General features: G+C 44.7%; 1 protein-coding gene across 3 annotated transcripts in view; it reads left to right on the top strand.

The window, feature by feature from the left end:
- Positions 1–19,944, top strand: part of LOC143775621 (long-chain fatty acid transport protein 2-like) — a 255,858-nt gene that overhangs the window by 97,097 nt on the left and 138,817 nt on the right. For all 3 annotated transcript variants that reach the window (XM_077263967.1, XM_077263968.1, XM_077263966.1), the window contains exons 2-3: positions 8,068–8,546; positions 10,485–10,694. In XM_077263967.1, the coding sequence (XP_077120082.1) occupies positions 8,069–8,546; positions 10,485–10,694 (688 nt within the window). In that variant the 5' untranslated portion in view covers position 8,068. The remainder of the gene's footprint in view (positions 1–8,067; positions 8,547–10,484; positions 10,695–19,944) is intronic.

The following is a 19,944-nucleotide window of genomic DNA, read 5'->3' as shown; positions in this document are numbered from 1 at the left end:
ATGTATGTGGTGCGGTGGTGGTGGGACTTTACATGCAGGCAGCGTTAGCCTCACTCTGTGGCTAACACTGCCTGCTATTAAAAAGAAATAGTATGCGCTCCTCTCCACACCCATGGGGGTGTGGGGAAGTGTGAATATTCATCTCCCTTTAGCAGCGGGGACAGGTGTAAGGAGGTTGCTTTCCCTGCTCCTTACCTGGAACCACTTAGTCAGACAGCTGGGTTTTCGGGGGGAAGACTTTCTGCCCTGGACAGAAGGGACCATGTGACTGCTGGGGGCAGAAAGGAAGAGAGGGGGGTGTGGTCAGAAAAGAGCAGGAGAGCAGAGCGCGTGAGACAGAGGGGACAGCGCGTGAGACAGAAGGGACAGCATGCCAGACAGAGAGCAGGCTGCAGCGCCACGCTCCCCGAAAGAGAGTGCTCCCCGTGAGGGCCCTGAGGCTGAGATACCAGCCGTAGTGGAGGCTGGATGTGAGAGTGTGGACTTGGAAGCCTCCTTAATCAGAGAAGACGTATCCCCTGACAGTGACCTGAGCGCACAGCCCCAGTGACCGCAGTGACAAGCCAGGACCCCTGAGTGTGACAAGTAAACTGCTCAGTGTGTGTGTAGCATTGCTACTGCAGAAAGCTTGCCAGCCTGATATACAGAGACTTGCAGCAGAGTGGCTGAGTTACTTCCTGCTTTCAGCTTCACTGGAAGAAAAGACTGCAAAAGACTTAACCCCGGAGTCTCCAGTTTCCAGGAGACAGAGGAGAGACTTCAGGATCTCAAGTGCTGCTGGTGACTGTACCCACGTTGGAAATAAGGACCCTCCAGTCAGGACCTCCCTGGACTGATAAGTTACAAGAACACTCGTTAACCCTTTTGATTCCGCTTAACTGTTTACTGTTTGATTAACCCCCTGTTTACTCCCTGCAAGGAGAATCTTACTCCTGTTAATAAATTTCCCTCAACAGTTGGTCTGTCTGTTCCGTGATGACATACTCAGTACCTGCACTCTATTACACAGGTGTGGTGTCCTGTCACCTGCTGCTGCTCCGTTGGCACAGGGCGGGCCCCCTTGGACCCATAGCCACTGGCTGGGGGCCCTTGGAGCAGGGGGGCCCTAGGCAGCTGCTGACCAGTATGCCAGTAGTTGTCAGCGCGTTGGCCCACGGTAGAATCCTCCAGTTCTCCGGAGGGCCAGTACAACCCTGCATGTGGTATCAGGGCTTCCAGCAAAGGGACCCCACACTGATCCCTCGCCCACCTCATCTTACTGTGATGTTCAATTGAAAGCTGTAAATGCTGTCCCAGACCCCGATACCTCATGCCTGGCTGATTTCTGCAGTGTCATGCTAACATCTGTACTGTGGGTGAATTGTGGCCACTTTCTTGGTGTCTGTCCCTCATTTGATGTGTTTTGGCAGAATTTGGGGCTGTTATAAGGTATAGTGCATTTGTTTGTTTTTTCCTCCCATTAACATGAATGGCATTCGATAATGTACGGCTAATATTCGATGAATTAATCAGCAAATATTGCAAATTCGGCAAACGTAATCCAAACCGAACATTATAAGTATAGAGTATCTCTAGTTCCCACACAGTTCAAGTTCCTCAGGTTTTCAGACACATATGGTTTCTTTCTGGGTGGACCTCCCTTTGGTGTTAATTTTTGGCATGCTTTGTCTGACTATCATAACTATAATTAAAAATATATGATTGTTTTATCACACATTGAGACTTATGATATTTGTATGTTGTTTAATCGTTTTGGTACTTGATATTTTGTAATAAATACCCATACACTGTTTTTTGCCACTTTTACACTATGCATCGTAATTTGTTTTAGACTATTTTGCACTAGTAGTTTTGTCAGCTTTGCTCTTTGCTGTTGTCATCTTTTTAACATTGTCTTCTTGTCATTTTCTATTTACAATTGTATGTATTAATACAAAGTTTGTTATATTTGAAGCACTTTAGACTCTTCTCTCTTGTATGCAATAAGTTGGTTTGTTTTAACTCATCATCATCAGCGTTGAAAAAATTGGTCCAATGTTCCTGAAAAGTTGGACGAGAGTCATGCGAGTACAATGCGATTTTTCTTATCTATATGACATCCATATGACATGTGTATGCAATCCATATGCAATGCATTTTTACATACAGGAATTCACTGTTATTTCAAGCTAGTTTATTAAGTAATAAAACTATCATAGATACAGTTGAAACCAGAAGTTTACATACACTATATAAAAAGACACATATGCATATTTTTCACAATATCTGACAAGAGATCAGCATAAACCTTTCCCATTTTAAGTCAATTAGGAGTAACACAATTTTTAATATTTACCAAATGCCAGAATAATGAGAGAAAATTTTTAAGGCATTTTCATTACTTACTACAAAGTCAAAAGTTTGCATACACTAAGATTACTATGGCTTTAAACAATTCTGGACTGTCCATATGATGATGTCATGTGTTTGGAAGCATCTGTTCTTTTGGCAACATCCGAGTTAATTAGAGACACACCTGTGGATGTATTTTAATGCACATCTGAAACACACTGCTTCTTTGTGTAGCATCATAAGAAAGTCTAAAGAAATCAGCCAAGATATCAGGAAGAGAATTGTGGACTTGCACAAGTCTGGCTCATCCTTGGGTGCAATTTCAAGATACCTGAAGGTGCCTTGTTCATCTGTGCAAACAATTATATGCAAATACAAACAAGATGGAAATGTTCAGCCAGTGAAAAGAGTACTGTATCAACATGGGCTGAAAGACCACTATGCCAGGAAGAATACATTACTCCAAAAGAAACATAAAAAAGCCAGATTAATGTTTGGAAATGGACACATGAACAAAGACCTTCATTTTTGGAGACATGTCCTGTAGTCTGATGAAAGTATTATTGAACTTTTTGGGCATAATGACTATCATTACGTTTGGAGGGAAAAAGGGAGAAGCTTGGAAGCCTAAGAACACCATCCCAACTTTGAAACATAGGGGTGGCAGCATCATGTTGTGGGTTTATTTTGCTGCAGGAGGGACTGGTGCACTTCACAAAATAGATGGCATCATGAGAAAAGAAGATTATGTGGCAATACTGAAGCAACATCTCAAGACATCAGCCAGGAAGTTAAAGCTTGGGTAGAAATGGGTCTTCCAAATGAACAATAACCCAAAGCATACTGCCAAAATGATAACAAACTGGCTTAAGGATAACAAAGCCAATGTTTTAGAGTGGCCATCACAAAGCTCTGACCTCATTCCAATTGAAAATGTATGGGCAAAGCTGAAAAGGCAGGTGCGAGCAAGGTGACCTACAAACCTCAATCAGTAACACCAGTTTTGTCAGGAGGAATGGATCAAAATTCCATCCATCTATTGTGAGAAGTTTGTGGAAGGATAACCCAAACATTTGATCTAAGTTATTCAGTTTAAGGGCAATGGTACCAAATTCCAAGTCAAAATGTATGCAAACTTTTGACTTCGCAGTTGTAATAAAAATGCCTTAAAATATTCTCTCTCACTATTCTGGAATTTGGCAAATATAATAATTATGGTAATCCTAATTGACCTAAAGTGGGAAAGGTTTATCCTGATTTCATGTCAGATATTTAGAAAAACATGCATGCGTATTTTTATATAGTGTATGTAAACCTCTGGTTTCAACTGTAAATAGATAGATAGACAGATAGACAGACAGACAGACAGACAAATAGATAGATAGATAGATAGATAGATAGATAGATAGATAGATAGATAGATAGATAGATAGATAGATAGATGATAGCTGTATAAACACATCATTAATTACGTAAAAGAAAAAAATGGACTGTGGTCCCCCGAATTTTAAATAACCATCTGAGGGAAAGTCGACAGCTGGGGGCTAATGTCTATAGCCTGGGAAGGCTATAAAATGGGGGACCATCCCCAAAAATAATGTGGGGTCCCCCTATAATTAATAACCAGCAAAGGCCAGGCAGACAGCTGTGGACTGATTTAACCTCTTCAAGACAGAGCCTATTTTTCCTTAATGACCTGGCCATTTTTTGCAATTCTGGCCAGAGTCCCTTTTTGAGGTAATAACTCAGGAACGCTTCAATGTATCCTAGCAATTCTGAGACGGTTTTTTCATGACATATTGGGCTTCATGATAGTGGTAAATTTAGGTCGATAATTTTTGCTTTATTTGTGAAAAAATCTGAAATTTGGCGAAAATGTAGAAAATGTAGCAATTTTCATATTTTGAATTTTTATTCTATTAAACCAGAGAGTTATGTGACACAAAATAGTTAATAAATAGCATTACCCACATGCCTACTTTACATCAGTACAGTTTTGGGAAAAACAATTTTTTTTGTTAGGAAGTTATAAGGGTTCAAAGTTTATCAGCAATTTCTCATTTTACAAAACCATTTTCTTTTGTGACCACATCACATTTGAAGTTCCTTTGAGGGGCCTACATGACAGAAAACACCGAAAAGTGACACCATTCCAAAAACTGCACCCCTGAAGCTACTCAAAACAACATTCAAGAAGATTATTAACCCTTCAGGTGCTTCACAGGAACTAAAGCAACGTGGAAGGACAAAATTGACATTTTAATTTTTCCAACAAAAATGTTCTTTTATCCTTATTTTTTTCATTTTCACATGGGCAACAGGATAAAATGGATCCTAAAATTTGTTGCCAATTTCTCATGAGTACACCGGTACCTCATATGTGGTCATAAACCACCATAAGCGCACGGATTGGCTCGGAAGGGAAGGAGCGCCATTTGACTTTTTTAATGGAAAATTAGCTCCAATCGTTAGCGGACACCATGTCGCATATGGAGAGCCCCTGTGTGCCTAAACATTGGAGCTTCCCCCCAAGTGACCCCATTTTGGAAACTAGACCCACCAAGGAACTTATTTAGATGCATAGTGAGCACTTTGAACCCCAGGTGCTTCACTAATTGAAAAAAATTGAGGCTGAAAGAAATTTTTTGTGAAAAAAAGTGCTTTTTCATTTTTACAGATCAATTTCACATGGGCAACAGGATAAAATCGATCCTTAAATTTGTTGGGCAATTTCTCTGGAGTACATCGATACCTCATATGTGGGGTAAACCACTGTTTGGGCACACAGCAGGGCTCGGAAGGGAAGGAGCGCCACTTGACTTTTTGAATGGAAAATTAGCTCCAATTGTTAGCGGACACCATGTCGCATATGGAGAGCCCCTGTGGGCCTAAACATTGGAGCTCCCCCACAAATGACCCCATTTTGGAATCTACACCCCCAAAGGAACTTATCTAGATGTGTGGTGAGAACTTTGAACCCTCAGATATTTCTCTAAAGTTTATAGCACCCGGGCATGAAAATAAAAAAATCAAACCCCAAAAGTTGCTGTCCAATTTGTCCTGAGTTAGATAATACCCCATATGTGGGAGAAAACTACTGTATGGGCAGTGGCACCCGCTGGGGCTCAGAAGGGAAGTAGTGATGTTTTGGAATGCAGACTTTGATGGAATGGTCCGCAGGCGCTTTGTGCCTAAACAGTGGAAACCCCACAATTCTAACTCTAACCCCAACACACCTCTAAACCCAACCCTAATGCTAACCACAAACCTAACCCTAAAACACCCCTAACCCTAATCCCAACCCTAATCCCAAACCTAACCCTAACTTTAGCCCCAACCCTAACCCTAACTTTAGCCCAACTCACTTTAGCCCAACTCTAACCCTAATGGTAAAACTGGGGTGGGAGGGGGTGATCACCAGGGTAGGGGGGCAATCACTGGGGCAGGGAGTGATCACCGGGGCAGGGGGCGATCAACAGGGCAGGGGGGTGATCAGCAGGGCAGGGGGTGATCACCAGGGCAGGGGGCAATCCATGGGGCAGGGGGGCAATCAGCAAGGCAGGGGGGTGATCAGCGGGGCAGAAGGGGCGATCACCAGGGCAGGGGGGTGATCACCAGGGCAGGAGCGCGATCAGCGGGGCGATCAGCAGGGCAGGGGGGCAATTAGCAGGGCAGGGGGATGATCAGGGGGGCAGGGGGTGATTGGGGTGATCACTGGGGCAGGGGGTGATCACTGGGGGCAGGAGAGGGCTGTCAGGTGCAGGGGGCATGAGAGGGCTGAGGAGATGCAGCAGGAGATGGAGCCGGCAGCAGCAGCAGTGGGGGGGAAGGGGATGGTCGGGGGGCAGGGGGTGTTCACCGGGGCAGGGGGGAGGGAGCGGAGGTTGGGGGGGAATCGGATGGCAGGGGAGCAGTGGGCCGCAGAGGGGAGTACCTGATGGCGGTGGTGGCAGCAGCAGCAGTGGCGGTGATCGCAGTCAGTCTGTGATAACGCTCAGTCGGTGGCAGGGCCGCAAGCAGGCACGTTGCTCTTCACTTCCAGGGAAGGGAAGAAGCTGTAGAGCCAGGCAGCCATAGTTTTCTCTGCCCCCCACATCTGATTGGAGAGATAGCTCCCATGGAGACTAGCTCCAATCAGATCTGGGGGGTGACAAAGAGGTCACCAGAAGCATTCATAGCCACGGAGGGGCAAAGCCACCCCCCCGGGCTCAAGTACAAGTCCCCCTGTACCTGCAGGTTGGGTGACATTTCAGTTAACTCGTTTACCCAACCCAAAGGAGCGCGATCCCACCATGACGCATACGCTGCATCACAGGTCAGGAATTAATAGACTAGGAAGAGGCCATGGATATTGGAGCCCTCCCAGACTAAGAGCATCTGCCCTCAGCCACCCCATCCATACCATTTGCCAAATATGGAGCTTAGCCTCGCTTTTGCCATTTGCCCTAGTGTGGTGGCAAGTAGGGTAATAGGGTTGGGGTTGATGACAACTGTTTTCTGGCCACTGACATCAAGCCCAGGGGCTAGTAATGGAGAGGTGTCAGTAAGAAAGTTCCCATGCAGCGAGCGGTGACGTCAGTGAGGTGACTATGGACGCCGGTGACTTTTTTCTCACATCAGCGCTACACACTGCAGGAGCTTAATCATACTACTGTCTCAGTGTGTTCTGGCTGGCTTGCTGGCTAGGTTTTCTCACACCCATTGACTTTTATTGGCGAGTCTCGTCCGATATACAGTACATGGTCACTCGCAGCATGCTGCAATTTTCTCAGGCTTATCTGAACTGAGAAAAAAATCACAGATGAGCACTGAATCATTGAATAACATTAGTCAGAGTGCAATCCGATTTTTTTTTTATCGGATTGCACTTGCCCATTTTAAATGCAGATGAGTATGAGTCCTTATGGAGTTGCTTCCTTGATCAGTTTTGACACATTGATGCCTTTATATGACCATATCATCATGTATGTTTTCTACCTAGTGGACTTTGGTATAATAAACTCAGCAAGTGGTAGCTGAGTGGTGATGAAAAATGTAAGTCGACTAGAATCGGGCCCGCCCAACCGTCGGAGCCCATAGCAGTCTCATCGCCTGTTTCTGTGGGCAGTACACCACTGTCTGAAAGTATTATTTATTATGAACACTTCTATATAAAAGATGTTTTCAATCTTGGTACAGTGGATTTTGCAAATGTTGATATTTTTGATGGGTAATTAATTATGGCATTAATGGAGGTATTATTCGGTCACTATGTGGTAGTAATAAGTTGTCGTGGTGGGGTAGAATTATTTGTCACTTGTATAATGATATTTTTAGTGATACTGGTTTACTGAATTTTGTACAGTAACAGTATGATGATTATACTTTTTCGCTTTCTTTTTTGGTGGTATTATTTAGTGACTGACCATGTTATACACCCTGATCTGCCAAAACCCACAAGTGCGCAGTCATATTTCACTCGTACTGCACAGAATTTCAGTCCCAATCTGACACTAATTCAGACCATGAAGCTACAGAGTTTTATAATTTTTTAGACCACAACTTTTTTCACATTTGTGCTTGGTTAATTATTTAATAAGTTTTCAATTCCTAGTATGACTTGAACCACAGGTCTTTGTCCTCCTGTTCAACCAGTATTATCAAAGTACAAGATATGCAAGATCTGAAAACCGGTTCCACCTTTAGTTCCATTGACAAGTTCACTGTAAGATCATCTTTTGCTCTTATTTTTTGCAGGATGTATCTCATGCTGGTGGTATTCAGCTTACTCCCCATAGGGGTGTATTTACTTCAAAAGATATTCTCGCCATACCTGTGGGAAGACCTCAAGTTCTTTTTAAAAATTGTGTATCATGTAGTGAAGATGGAAAAGGCAGTGCGGCACTGTTCTGCCCCTGGAGTATTGGATGTTTTTTTACAGCATGTGTCCACAAGACCTCACAAGACATTTATTTTGTACGAGGACCAGGCCTATTCGTACAGGGACATAGATCTGAAAAGCAATCAAGCAGCATGGACTTTACGGCAGTATGGAAGTCAGGAAAATGACAATTGTGTTGCTGTCTTCATGGCTAATGAACCTGCATACATTTGGCTTTGGTTAGCACTGTCCAAACTGGGGTGGCCAATGGCTTGTCTAAACTACAACATACGTGCAAAATCCTTTCTTCATTGCTTTCACTGCAGTGGAGCTAAAATTCTGATTGCAGCTCCAGGTGAGACACATACATTGTCTATACATTGTCTGTTACAATTGTTATTATGTTTGGTTCTATATTTGCAGTATTTTTTTTAGGAATGGCTTATTTTGGTTCTTTAGGAAAAAATAAATAAATTATTTTATTTAAATTTTAGTCTTTACACCAGTACATTACAAAAGTCAAAACTATTTTATTTTTCTGTCCAATGAGCCATATTTTTGCTGTTTGAGTTATACATTTCAAAGGCAACATTTTGGGGTATATAATTCATTGTTTAAAGGGATTGTCCTCCTACATCTATCTATTGTCCACAGGCTTAGTGATATGAAAAACAGCAAACTGAGCTTTACTAGCACTCTGCAGAGCCAAATCTGCCTTTCTGCTGTTGCTCTGGTGTCTGGGGGTGATTGGCTGCAAAGTTATCGAAAGGACACCACTGCAGCCAATCAATTAGTAATCTAAATTTGCTGAGCTGTTGAATTCTTATTGTCTACAGTGCCGTTGATTTAATATTACCATGGCGCCCATGTCTCTTGAGCCACAAAATGCCTGTACGTGTGATTTAATTTATCTTTATCTGTATTGCCAGCTTCGGTGAAGGCCAAGGTTTCTGCTGTTCTAATTGCATCCACACATTTTAGTCAATCCCTTATTGGCAGATTGTACACCTTTGCCTGAACCAGATAGTGTGCAGATCCCTCAGAGGGGGGAGGGGTTTGAGTAGTTGTAGTGAGGAAGAAGGATTTTAGCATGATGGAGGTCCTGCATGTAGAGAGAAGCAGCATGCTCTCTGTAAAAACAGCTGCATAAGGCCGGTTTCACACATCCAGATATTTCCGGTTCCGTACCGGAGATGTCCGTGTGTCCACGTGGTACATCCATGTGGCACACATGCGGCAGCCATGTGCCTCCCATGTGCCGCATCAGGACCACACAGACGGTGCCAAGAAGCAGTGCTACAGTAAGCACTGTTCACCTGCGTGTGGTGCAGAAGAAGGCTGTCATCCCCTCTCCCCTGCTTAGCCGAAAGCAGTGTGAGCAGGGGAGAAGGGATGAAAGAAAAACAGACGTGGGGTCCCCCTATACTTTCTGACCAAACTGGCAAAACTCTCAAGTGCGGGCTGCTATTCTCAGGCTAGTAAGGGGCCATGCCTATGGGTCCCCCCACCCCTCAAAAAGCAGCCCGCAGCTGCCCAGAAAAGGCGCATCTATTAGATGCGCCAATTCTGGAGCTTTGCCTGGTTCTTCCCACTGCCCTGTGGTATTCGCATATGGGGTAATAAGGGGTTAATGTCACCTTGCTATTGTAAGGTTACATTAAGCCGGCTTAGTAATGGAGAGGTGTCAATAAGACACCTATCCATTACTAATCCCACAGTTATGAAAGAGTTAGCAAAACACACACTCACTAAGAAAAAAGAATTTTAATGAAATAATGAAACACCACAGGTTTTTAATATCTTTATTGCACGCTCAATTTAAGCGAAGCCATCATTCGTCTGTAAAAAATTCCAAAATAAGAAAGCAACAATATACCATAGCTGTCCGTCGTACTCTCAATCCCACACAGTAATCCATATCTGGGGGCATTTGCATTTACAACCGGGAGCACTGCTAATGCGACTGCTCCCAGCTGTAAATGTCTGGGGAATGAATGCAATGCAGAGGGCGCAGCTTCATTGACGGCCCCGCTAGTCACCGAAGCTGCACCCCCTCCATTTCATTAATTCCCCAGTCATTTTAACTCTTGAAAATTCATGAAAAGCACACTGTAATTGCAGCATATTCTAGTCTAGACTGCTGTTTCTTTCAGGCCTCGGTTAATATTATTTATTTTATGTATTACATATGTATATATGAAGCATTTGCATTCATAGATCATTTGAAAATTTAGTTATTTCACTCTGTAAATAAATGGTTAACTGCTACATCATATGTATTTTTTATGTGAAGAATTGAAGGATGCTGTAGAAGATGTGCTGCCCGCTCTGATAGAAGATAGGGTCCAGGTGTTCTACCTGAGCAGAGACTCTCCCACTGAAGGGGTTCCAAGTTTACTTGACAAAATAGATGCTGCCTCCGAACAGCCCATTCCTGAGCACTATAGGTCCGCCATTAAACCAAGTTCTCCTGCTTTGTATATTTACACATCTGGAACCACAGGTAAGTCAGCCATTTTGAACTGAGACTTTTCTTCCCCTGAAGGATTAACCAGCAATTTCACTTCTTAACTAGTGCATTTTATATGTCAGAGTACTGTACATTGATTTTTACTGGTTACAAAGCTTTTAGCTGAATGCTTTATTGATATTCTGAGGTGTACAATGCCTTTATCACGGTGAATGTTTACTATTCAGGTTTGAGGTACAAAATTTGACATTAAATTATTCCAAAATATACATGTGTTTTTCCAATGAATCTGTGTTTTTCTGGCTTGCTAAGTAGGAGGAGGTACCCAAAAGAATCTGGAATCATCTTGTGGAAGATGAGGCACATGTAGTTTCGGTTTATGCTGCTGGGTGAATGTTTGCTGAACCCTTAGGAGTAGGGAGTCAAATGTAACCTTCCTCAGCAATCTCTGCTAGCATAATGTGCTTATTTGTTTTTTTTCTGCTTAGATTGGGATGGCTGATTAACATGAACACTGAATGGCTATCAAATTTTCTTTCTTTTTTGGGAAAGCAAATAATCGAAAATAGTTGTTATGCTACAAATGTTCTACAAGAAAGCTGTCACATACCTCCCAACATTTATGTGAAGGAAAAAGGGACAAGGTTTGTGGCATACGTAGCATACTGTGGCCAATTTTTAGACCACACCCATGCCCACGCTATCACCACACCCATTCAGCATTGCAGAACACATTGTTTTTTAAACCGTCTCGGTATGTATAATTCCCCATCCCAGCATCTCTGGGCTGCAGACTTTTACCTCAATCCTGGAGAACCACTTTAATAAAGTGAACTAAAATTATGAAAAAAAAACAAACAAACGTATACACACAAATACACTGATTATTTACAGGATTTATCAACCACTAGAAATCTGATAATGACAGATCTTTTAATTGTTTTACATATTTTTCACTACACCCTACTGTAATTGAGTCTCCCTAGAAGCTGCAGTAAGGGTATGTGACCGCGATCCAGATGTAGCAGCGCTTTGGACGCAGCATATTATTTGCTGTGTCCAAAATGCTGCATGCTATTCAACGCAGGTAAAGCCCCATGTGTTCACTGAACCATGCAGATTTACCACATTCAATACAGATTCTAGTTGTCTAATTTCTCTTGCAGAGAGTAGCGACTCTCCAAGAGAAATTGACATGAAGCTGTCTTCAAAGACGCATCACATGTCAATATCCGCGCGTGTTCCGCAGGTGCACAGACACGCATAGTGGACATGGGATTTCTAGAAATCCCATCACTTTGCTGTAACAGCTAGATCCTCTGGATTTGATGCAGATTAAGTATGGAGCGGCTCCTGATTATGTGCACATAGACTAACAGGGAAAAGTCAGCAGCAGAGATGACTTGGATTTGTAGCTAGGACCCAGGAGTTATGCCAGGCAGGCGATTACCATGTGATAGCATGGCCGATGGAAGACACAATTGTCTCTTTTGCAGGCACAGCATTTCATCATCAGTGACATAAAAGATTACGCTAATCTTTCATATCACTGGTGATCAAATTCTGTGCCTGCAAAAGAGGAGACAATTGTGTCTTGTCCTCAGGGTCACTGCCAACAGCAGCAGCCGCTCCTGTATGCTCTGTTCTGGCTTCTTCATTGCTGTGAATGACTGTCATGATATGCAGGTTCATGGGGACTCAGAGAGCATCTACAATGGAACACGCATGAGCTGCTGCTGGAGGTCACTCTTTTTCTTATTCTGGCTGCAGAAATTACCTCAGTCCAGGAGAACATACTCTGGACGATAAGCTGAACTCTCTAAACGATGAGAAAAGGGGGAGACAGAGGAGGCATGTTCTGATACAAGTGGGGGTCTGTCGGGTGCTTCTCACTAGCAAAGTGTCGGACTGCCAGGTGGAGTATCAAGATCGGGACTGTCCCGCTATATACGGGACGGTTGGAAGCTATGCTGTTTTGAGGAAGGCTAGGGCTATATGGTGACTTGTCAGGTGACACTGAAATCACAGCAGTACATTGCAACATTCGATGTAATGTTTTCTTGTCGTTTTGTATTGTATGCAGCGCCCCAGAGTCCTGGTCATTGCAGTAATGTCATTCTTCCACCAGGGGGAGTGATGTTACATTTGAGGGCAATAAAGGAGATCTCTTTACCAGGTATCAAAAACCATACACCACACTTCACACTCCAGTCCACCAGGGGGAGCTACGTTCCTATCTATTAGGGCACTCCTCATAGTTAGGTAAAACTGGTGGCCTGGATAGGAAGTTAGGCAGAAGTTGGCTGGGCTTCTCCCAGGCAGCACCCTGTCGGGCAGCCAGAGGGGAAGGAGGAACATCAAAGAGCTGCAGACAGAGGGGTCCCTGACAGGGGTGGGATCCTGTCAGAGGCCTAGATAGAAGGCCATGAAGCTGCACCTGCCCCACATGCCGCAGCATCCTAAGGAAGGACATGAAAGAGAATTGTATTGTAGAGGGTGAGAAACGAAGTCATAGCACAAAGAGAGGAATCCAGGAGTTCTGCCCTGCAAAAGGCTGCCTCATTTCTGAGGCATAGAATCCGGTAGCCGGAACACCGAGGGAGTAATAATCTCCAAGCCTTGCTCCAGAGACTGGCAGGACAGGTAATTCCACGTTACCTGCCCGACCCATACCCAGGAGGCACGGTGGCAACTTGTGGGGGCCGGGGCATGATAGAGTCCCTGTAAAAAGCCTCGAGCCACCAGTCATACGGGTTTGTCCTATCCATTCCATCTGGGGGACAGAGAGAAAGAGAAATAACATCTAGAACACCAACATCAGTTGTGAGGACTTTACCTCAGCAGGGAGGTACTACAGCACACAAGCGCTAGAGGAAGGCTACTGATTTCCACCTGGATAAGGGGACTCTGGATTTGCCTTCAGACCGGCCGGACTCTGCCTACCCTGTGGTCCGTACCCTGTACTGTGGATGCTGAAGCCTTCAGTAAAGGTAAAGAGACTGCAACCTTGTGTCCTCGTTATTCACTGCGCCTCACACCATCCACCATCTACACTCTGGGAAGCCCTGGGGATACTGTCATGATCTCAATGGCAAGAGAACATAGCATAAGCATATATAGGAACTAGCTCTTGGAAGATGGGAACTGAGCTGACCATGAACTAAACCTAACGCACAACTAGCAGTGGCCGGGTAGCATGCCTACGTTGATTCTAGATGCCCAGCCCAGCCGGAGGACTAAATAAAGCTAGCAGAGGAAAATATTAGTCCTAGCTCACCTCTAGAGAAATACCCCGAAAGGAGACAGAGGCCCCCCACATGTATTGGCGGTGAGTTGAGATGAAATAACAAACGTAGTATGAAAATAGGTTTAGCAAATTTGAGGTCCACTTACTACATAGCAGAAGACAGAAAGGGCACTTTCATGGTCAGCTGAAAAGCCTATCAAAAACACCATCCAGAAATTACTTTAAAACTCTGGCATTAACTCATAACACCAGAGTGGCAATTCCCGTTCACAAGAGCTTTCCAGACACAGTAACGAAACTACAGCTGTGAACTGGAACAAAATGCAAAAACAAACATGGACAAGAGTCCAACTTATCTAGTAGTTGTCTAGGAGCAGGAACAAGCACAGAGAGGCTTCTGATAACATTGTTGACCGGCAAGCAACTAACAGAGCAGCAAGGTTATATAGCGACTCCCACATCTTGATGGGAACAGGTGAACAGAGAAGATGAAGACACCAGTTCAATTCCACCAGTAGCCACCGGGGGAGCCCAGAATCCAAATTCACAACAGTACCCCCCCCTCAAGGAGGGGGCACCGAACCCTCACCAGAACCACCAGGGCGATCAGGATGGGCCCTATGAAAGGCACGAACCAGATCAGAGGCATGAACATCAGATGCATTCACCCAAGAATTATCCTCCTGGCCGTATCCCTTCCACTTGACCAGATACTGGAGTCTCCGTCTGGAAACACGAGAGTCCAAGATTTTCTCCACAACGTACTCCAACTCACCCTCAACCAACACCGGAGCAGGAGGCTCAACGGAAGGCACAACCGGTACCTCATACCTGCGCAATAATGACCGATGAAAAACGTTATGAATAGAAAAGGATGCAGGGAGGTCCAAACAGAAGGAAACAGGGTTAAGAATCTCCAATATCTTATACGGGCCGATAAACCGAGGCTTAAACTTAGGAGAAGAGACCCTCATAGGGACAAAACGAGAAGACAACCACACCAAATCCCCAACAGAAAGCCGAGGACCAACACGACGGTGGCGGTTGGCAAAAAGCTGAGTCTTCTCCTGGGACAACCTCAAATTGTCCACCACCTGCCCCCAGATCTGATGCAATCTCTCCACCACAGCATCCACTCCAGGACAATCCGAAGATTCCACCTGACCAGAGGAAAATCGAGGATGAAACCCCGAATTACAGAAAAACGGGGACACCAAAGTGGCAGAGCTGGCCCGATTATTGAGAGCGAACTCCGCCAATGGCAAAAAAGCAACCCAATCATCCTGGTCAGCAGACACAAAACACCTCAGATATATCTCCAGGGTCTGATTAATCCGCTCGGTCTGGCCATTCGTCTGAGGATGGAAAGCGGACGAAAAAGATAAATCTATGCCCATCCTAGCACAGAATGCCCGCCAAAATCTAGACACGAATTGGGTCCCTCTGTCAGAAACGATATTCTCAGGAATACCATGCAAACGAACAACATTTTGAAAAAACAGAGGAACCAACTCGGAAGAAGAAGGTAACTTGGGCAGAGGAACCAAATGGACCATCTTAGAAAAACGGTCACACACCACCCAGATGACAGACATCTTCTGAGAAACAGGCAGATCTGAAATAAAATCCATCGAGATGTGCGTCCAAGGCCTCTTAGGAATAGGCAAGGGCAACAATAATCCACTAGCCCGAGAACAACAAGGCTTGGCCCGAGCACAAACGTCACAAGACTGCACAAAGCCTCGCACATCTCGTGACAGGGAAGGCCACCAGAAGGACCTTGCCACCAAATCCCTGGTACAAAAAATGCCAGGATGACCTGCCAATGCAGAAGAATGAACCTCAGAGATGACTCTACTGGTCCAATCATCAGGAACAAACAGTTTATCAGGTGGGCAACGATCAGGTCTCTCCGCCTGAAACTCCTGCAAGGCCCGCCGCAGGTCTGGAGAAACGGCTGACAATACCACTCCATCCTTAAGGATACCTGTGGGCTCAGAGTTACCAGGCGAGTCAGGCTCAAAACTCCTAGAAAGGGCATCCGCCTTAACATTCTTAGAACCCGGTAGGTATGACACCACAAAATTAAACCGAGAGAAAAATAATGACCAGCGCGCCTGTCTAGGATTCAGGCGCCTGGCGGTCTCAAGATAAATCAAATTTTTGTGGTCAGTCAATACCACCACCTGATGTCTGGCCCCCTCAAGCCAATGGCGCCACTCCTCAAAAGCCCACTTCATGGCCAAAAGCTCCCGATTCCCAACATCATAATTCCGCTCAGCGGGCGAAAATTTACGGGAAAAGAAGGCACAAGGCCTCATCACGGAGCAGTCAGAACTTTTCTGCGACAACACTGCCCCAGCTCCGATCTCAGAAGCGTCGACCTCAACCTGAAAAGGTAGAGCAACATCAGGCTGACGCAACACAGGGGCAGAGGAAAAACGGCGCTTAAGCTCCCGAAAGGCCTCCACAGCATCAGGGGACCAATCAGCAACATCAGCACCCTTCTTAGTCAAATCGGTCAATGGCTTAGCAATATCCGAAAAACCAGCAATAAATCGACGATAAAAGTTAGCAAAGCCCAAAAATTTCTGAAGACTCTTAAGAGAAGAGGGCTGCGTCCAATCACAAATAGCTTGAACCTTGACAGGATCCATTTCAATGGAAGAGGGGGAAAAAATATATCCCAAAAAGGAAATCCTCTGTACCCCAAAAACACACTTAGAACCCTTCACACACAAAGAATTAGACCGCAAAACTTGAAAAACCCTCCTGACTTGCTGGACATGAGAGTCCCAGTCATCCGAAAAAATCAGAATATCATCCAGATACACAATCATAAATTTATCCAAATAATCGCGAAAAATATCATGCATAAAGGACTTGAAAACTGACGGAGCATTAGAAAGACCAAAAGGCATCACTAAATACTCAAAGTGGCCCTCGGGCGTATTAAATGCGGTTTTCCACTCATCCCCCTGCCTGATTCGCACCAAATTATACGCCCCACGAAGGTCAATCTTAGAGAACCACTTGGCCCCCTTTATGCGAGCAAACAAATCAGTCAGCAACGGCAATGGGTATTGATATTTAACAGTGATTTTATTCAAAAGCCGATAATCAATACATGGTCTCAAAGAGCCGTCTTTTTTTGACACAAAGAAAAAACCGGCTCCTAAGGGAGATGACGATGGACGAATATGTCCCTTTTCCAAGGACTCCTTTATATATTCTCGCATAGCAGCATGTTCAGGCACAGACAGATTAAATAAACGACCCTTTGGGTATTTACTACCCGGGATTAAATCTATGGCACAATCGCACTCTCGGTGCGGAGGTAACGAACCAAGCTTGGATTCTTCAAAGACGTCACGATAGTCAGACAGGAACTCAGGAATTTCAGAGGGAATGGATGATGAAATGGAAACCACAGGTACATCCCCATGAGCCCCCTTACATCCCCAGCTCAACACAGACATAGCTCTCCAGTCGAGGACTGGGTTGTGAGATTGCAGCCAAGGCAATCCTAGCACCAAATCATCATGTAGATTATACAGCACCAGAAAGCGAATAATCTCCTGGTGATCCGGATTAATACGCATAGTTACTTGTGTCCAGTATTGTGGTTTATTATTAGCCAATGGGGTGGAGTCAATCCCCTTCAGAGGAATAGGAGTCTCCAAAGGCTCTAAATCATACCCACAGCGTTTGGCAAAGGACCAATCCATAAGACTCAAAGCGGCGCCAGAGTCGACATAGGCGTCCGTGGTAATAGATGACAAAGAGCAAATCAGGGTCACAGATAGAATAAATTTAGACGGTAAGGTGCAAATGGAAACAGATTTACCAAGCTTTTTAGTGCGCTTAGAGCATGCTGATATAACATGAGTAGAATCACCACAATAGAAACACAACCCATTTTTCCGTCTAAAATTCTGCCGCTCGCTTCGGGACAGAATTCTATCACACTGCATACTCTCTGGCGACTTCTCAGTGGACACCGCCAGATGGTGCACTGGTTTGCGCTCCCGCAAACGCCTATCGATCTGAATAGCCATTGTCATGGACTCATTCAGACCCGCAGGCACAGGGAACCCCACCATAACATCCTTAATGGCATCAGAGAGACCCTCTCTGAAAGTCGCCGCCAGGGCGCACTTATTCCACTGAGTAAGCACAGACCATTTACGGAATCTTTGGCAGTAAATTTCCGCTTCATCTTGCCCCTGAGATAGGGACATCAAAGTTTTTTCTGCCTGAAGCTCCAAATGAGGTTCGTCATAAAGCAACCCCAAGGCCAGAAAAAACGCATCCACATTGAGCAACGCAGGATCCCCTGGTGTCAATGAAAAAGCCCAGTCTTGAGGGTCGCCCCGGAGCAAGGAAATCACAATCCTGACCTGCTGTGCAGGGTCTCCGGCAGAGCGAGATTTCAGAGACAAAAATAATTTGCAATTATTTCGAAAATTCTGAAACCCGGATCTATTCCCCGAGAAAAATTCCGGCAAAGGAATTCTCGGCTCAGATACAGGTGCATGACAAACAAAATCTTGCAAATTTTGTACCTTCGTGGCGAGATTATTCAAACCTGCAGTTACACTCTGAAGATCCATTACAAACAGGTGGACACAGAGCCATTCAAGGGTTAAGAGGAGGTAAGAAGCAGCTAGACAGCAATTAAGGGCTAGGCAGCAAAACTCTGAGGGGAAAAAAAAAAATTTCCCTTCAACACTTCTTTTTCTCCTGCTTCAGCCCAAACAATTAACACTTTGCGGGCCGGTCAAACTGTCATGATCTCAATGGCAAGAGAACATAGCATAAGCATATATAGGAACTAGCTCTTGGAAGATGGGAACTGAGCTGACCATGAACTAAACCTAACGCACAACTAGCAGTGGCCGGGTAGCATGCCTACGTTGATTCTAGATGCCCAGCCCAGCCGGAGGACTAAATAAAGCTAGCAGAGGAAAATATTAGTCCTAGCTCACCTCTAGAGAAATACCCCGAAAGGAGACAGAGGCCCCCCACATGTATTGGCGGTGAGTTGAGATGAAATAACAAACGTAGTATGAAAATAGGTTTAGCAAATTTGAGGTCCACTTACTACATAGCAGAAGACAGAAAGGGCACTTTCATGGTCAGCTGAAAAGCCTATCAAAAACACCATCCAGAAATTACTTTAAAACTCTGGCATTAACTCATAACACCAGAGTGGCAATTCCCGTTCACAAGAGCTTTCCAGACACAGTAACGAAACTACAGCTGTGAACTGGAACAAAATGCAAAAACAAACATGGACAAGAGTCCAACTTATCTAGTAGTTGTCTAGGAGCAGGAACAAGCACAGAGAGGCTTCTGATAACATTGTTGACCGGCAAGCAACTAACAGAGCAGCAAGGTTATATAGCGACTCCCACATCTTGATGGGAACAGGTGAACAGAGAAGATGAAGACACCAGTTCAATTCCACCAGTAGCCACCGGGGGAGCCCAGAATCCAAATTCACAACAGGATACACTTCACCTGTGGGAAGGTATACCATCTAGCTGCCATTACATCACCCCAGCGGACCCCTAAGCAGCATCGGTCACCCTGACCGAATACCACAGGTGGCGTCACGAACACTATCCCTTTCAAGACCTTTCCCCCATTTGCAACGGACGTCCCTAGGGCCACGGACCAGGTCAGCCACGTGACATCCCCACTGAGAACCGAAAGACCCGCTACCGAGTACCTCACGGCCCTATGGGGGTGCTCCATTGTACACTGAAATATACTGTGGCACAAAGTCACATGCATTTTCAAATATGCTGCTTTTTTTTTAGTTTTTTTGGTCACAAGTCAAATGCAACACACCTGCCGTAGACTTTAGTGCAAGGTGTACGCAACATATAACCTGTCTGCAATTTCTCTGTTTTGTTTAATTCAAAATCAGAGCTCTCAAATAGTTGCATGACAACAAGGCACAAATGAGTTGCATGTATGTTTTGGTGCTCTACTTTTCTGAGCATTGCTGTCTAGTGATTAGTGAGTATA

Source organism: Ranitomeya variabilis, chromosome 5 (assembly GCF_051348905.1).
Source record: "Ranitomeya variabilis isolate aRanVar5 chromosome 5, aRanVar5.hap1, whole genome shotgun sequence".
Classification (NCBI taxonomy): domain Eukaryota; kingdom Metazoa; phylum Chordata; class Amphibia; order Anura; family Dendrobatidae; genus Ranitomeya; species Ranitomeya variabilis.
The sequence above is the reverse complement of the archived record's forward strand: the minus strand, read 5'-3'. Positions and strand labels throughout refer to the sequence as shown.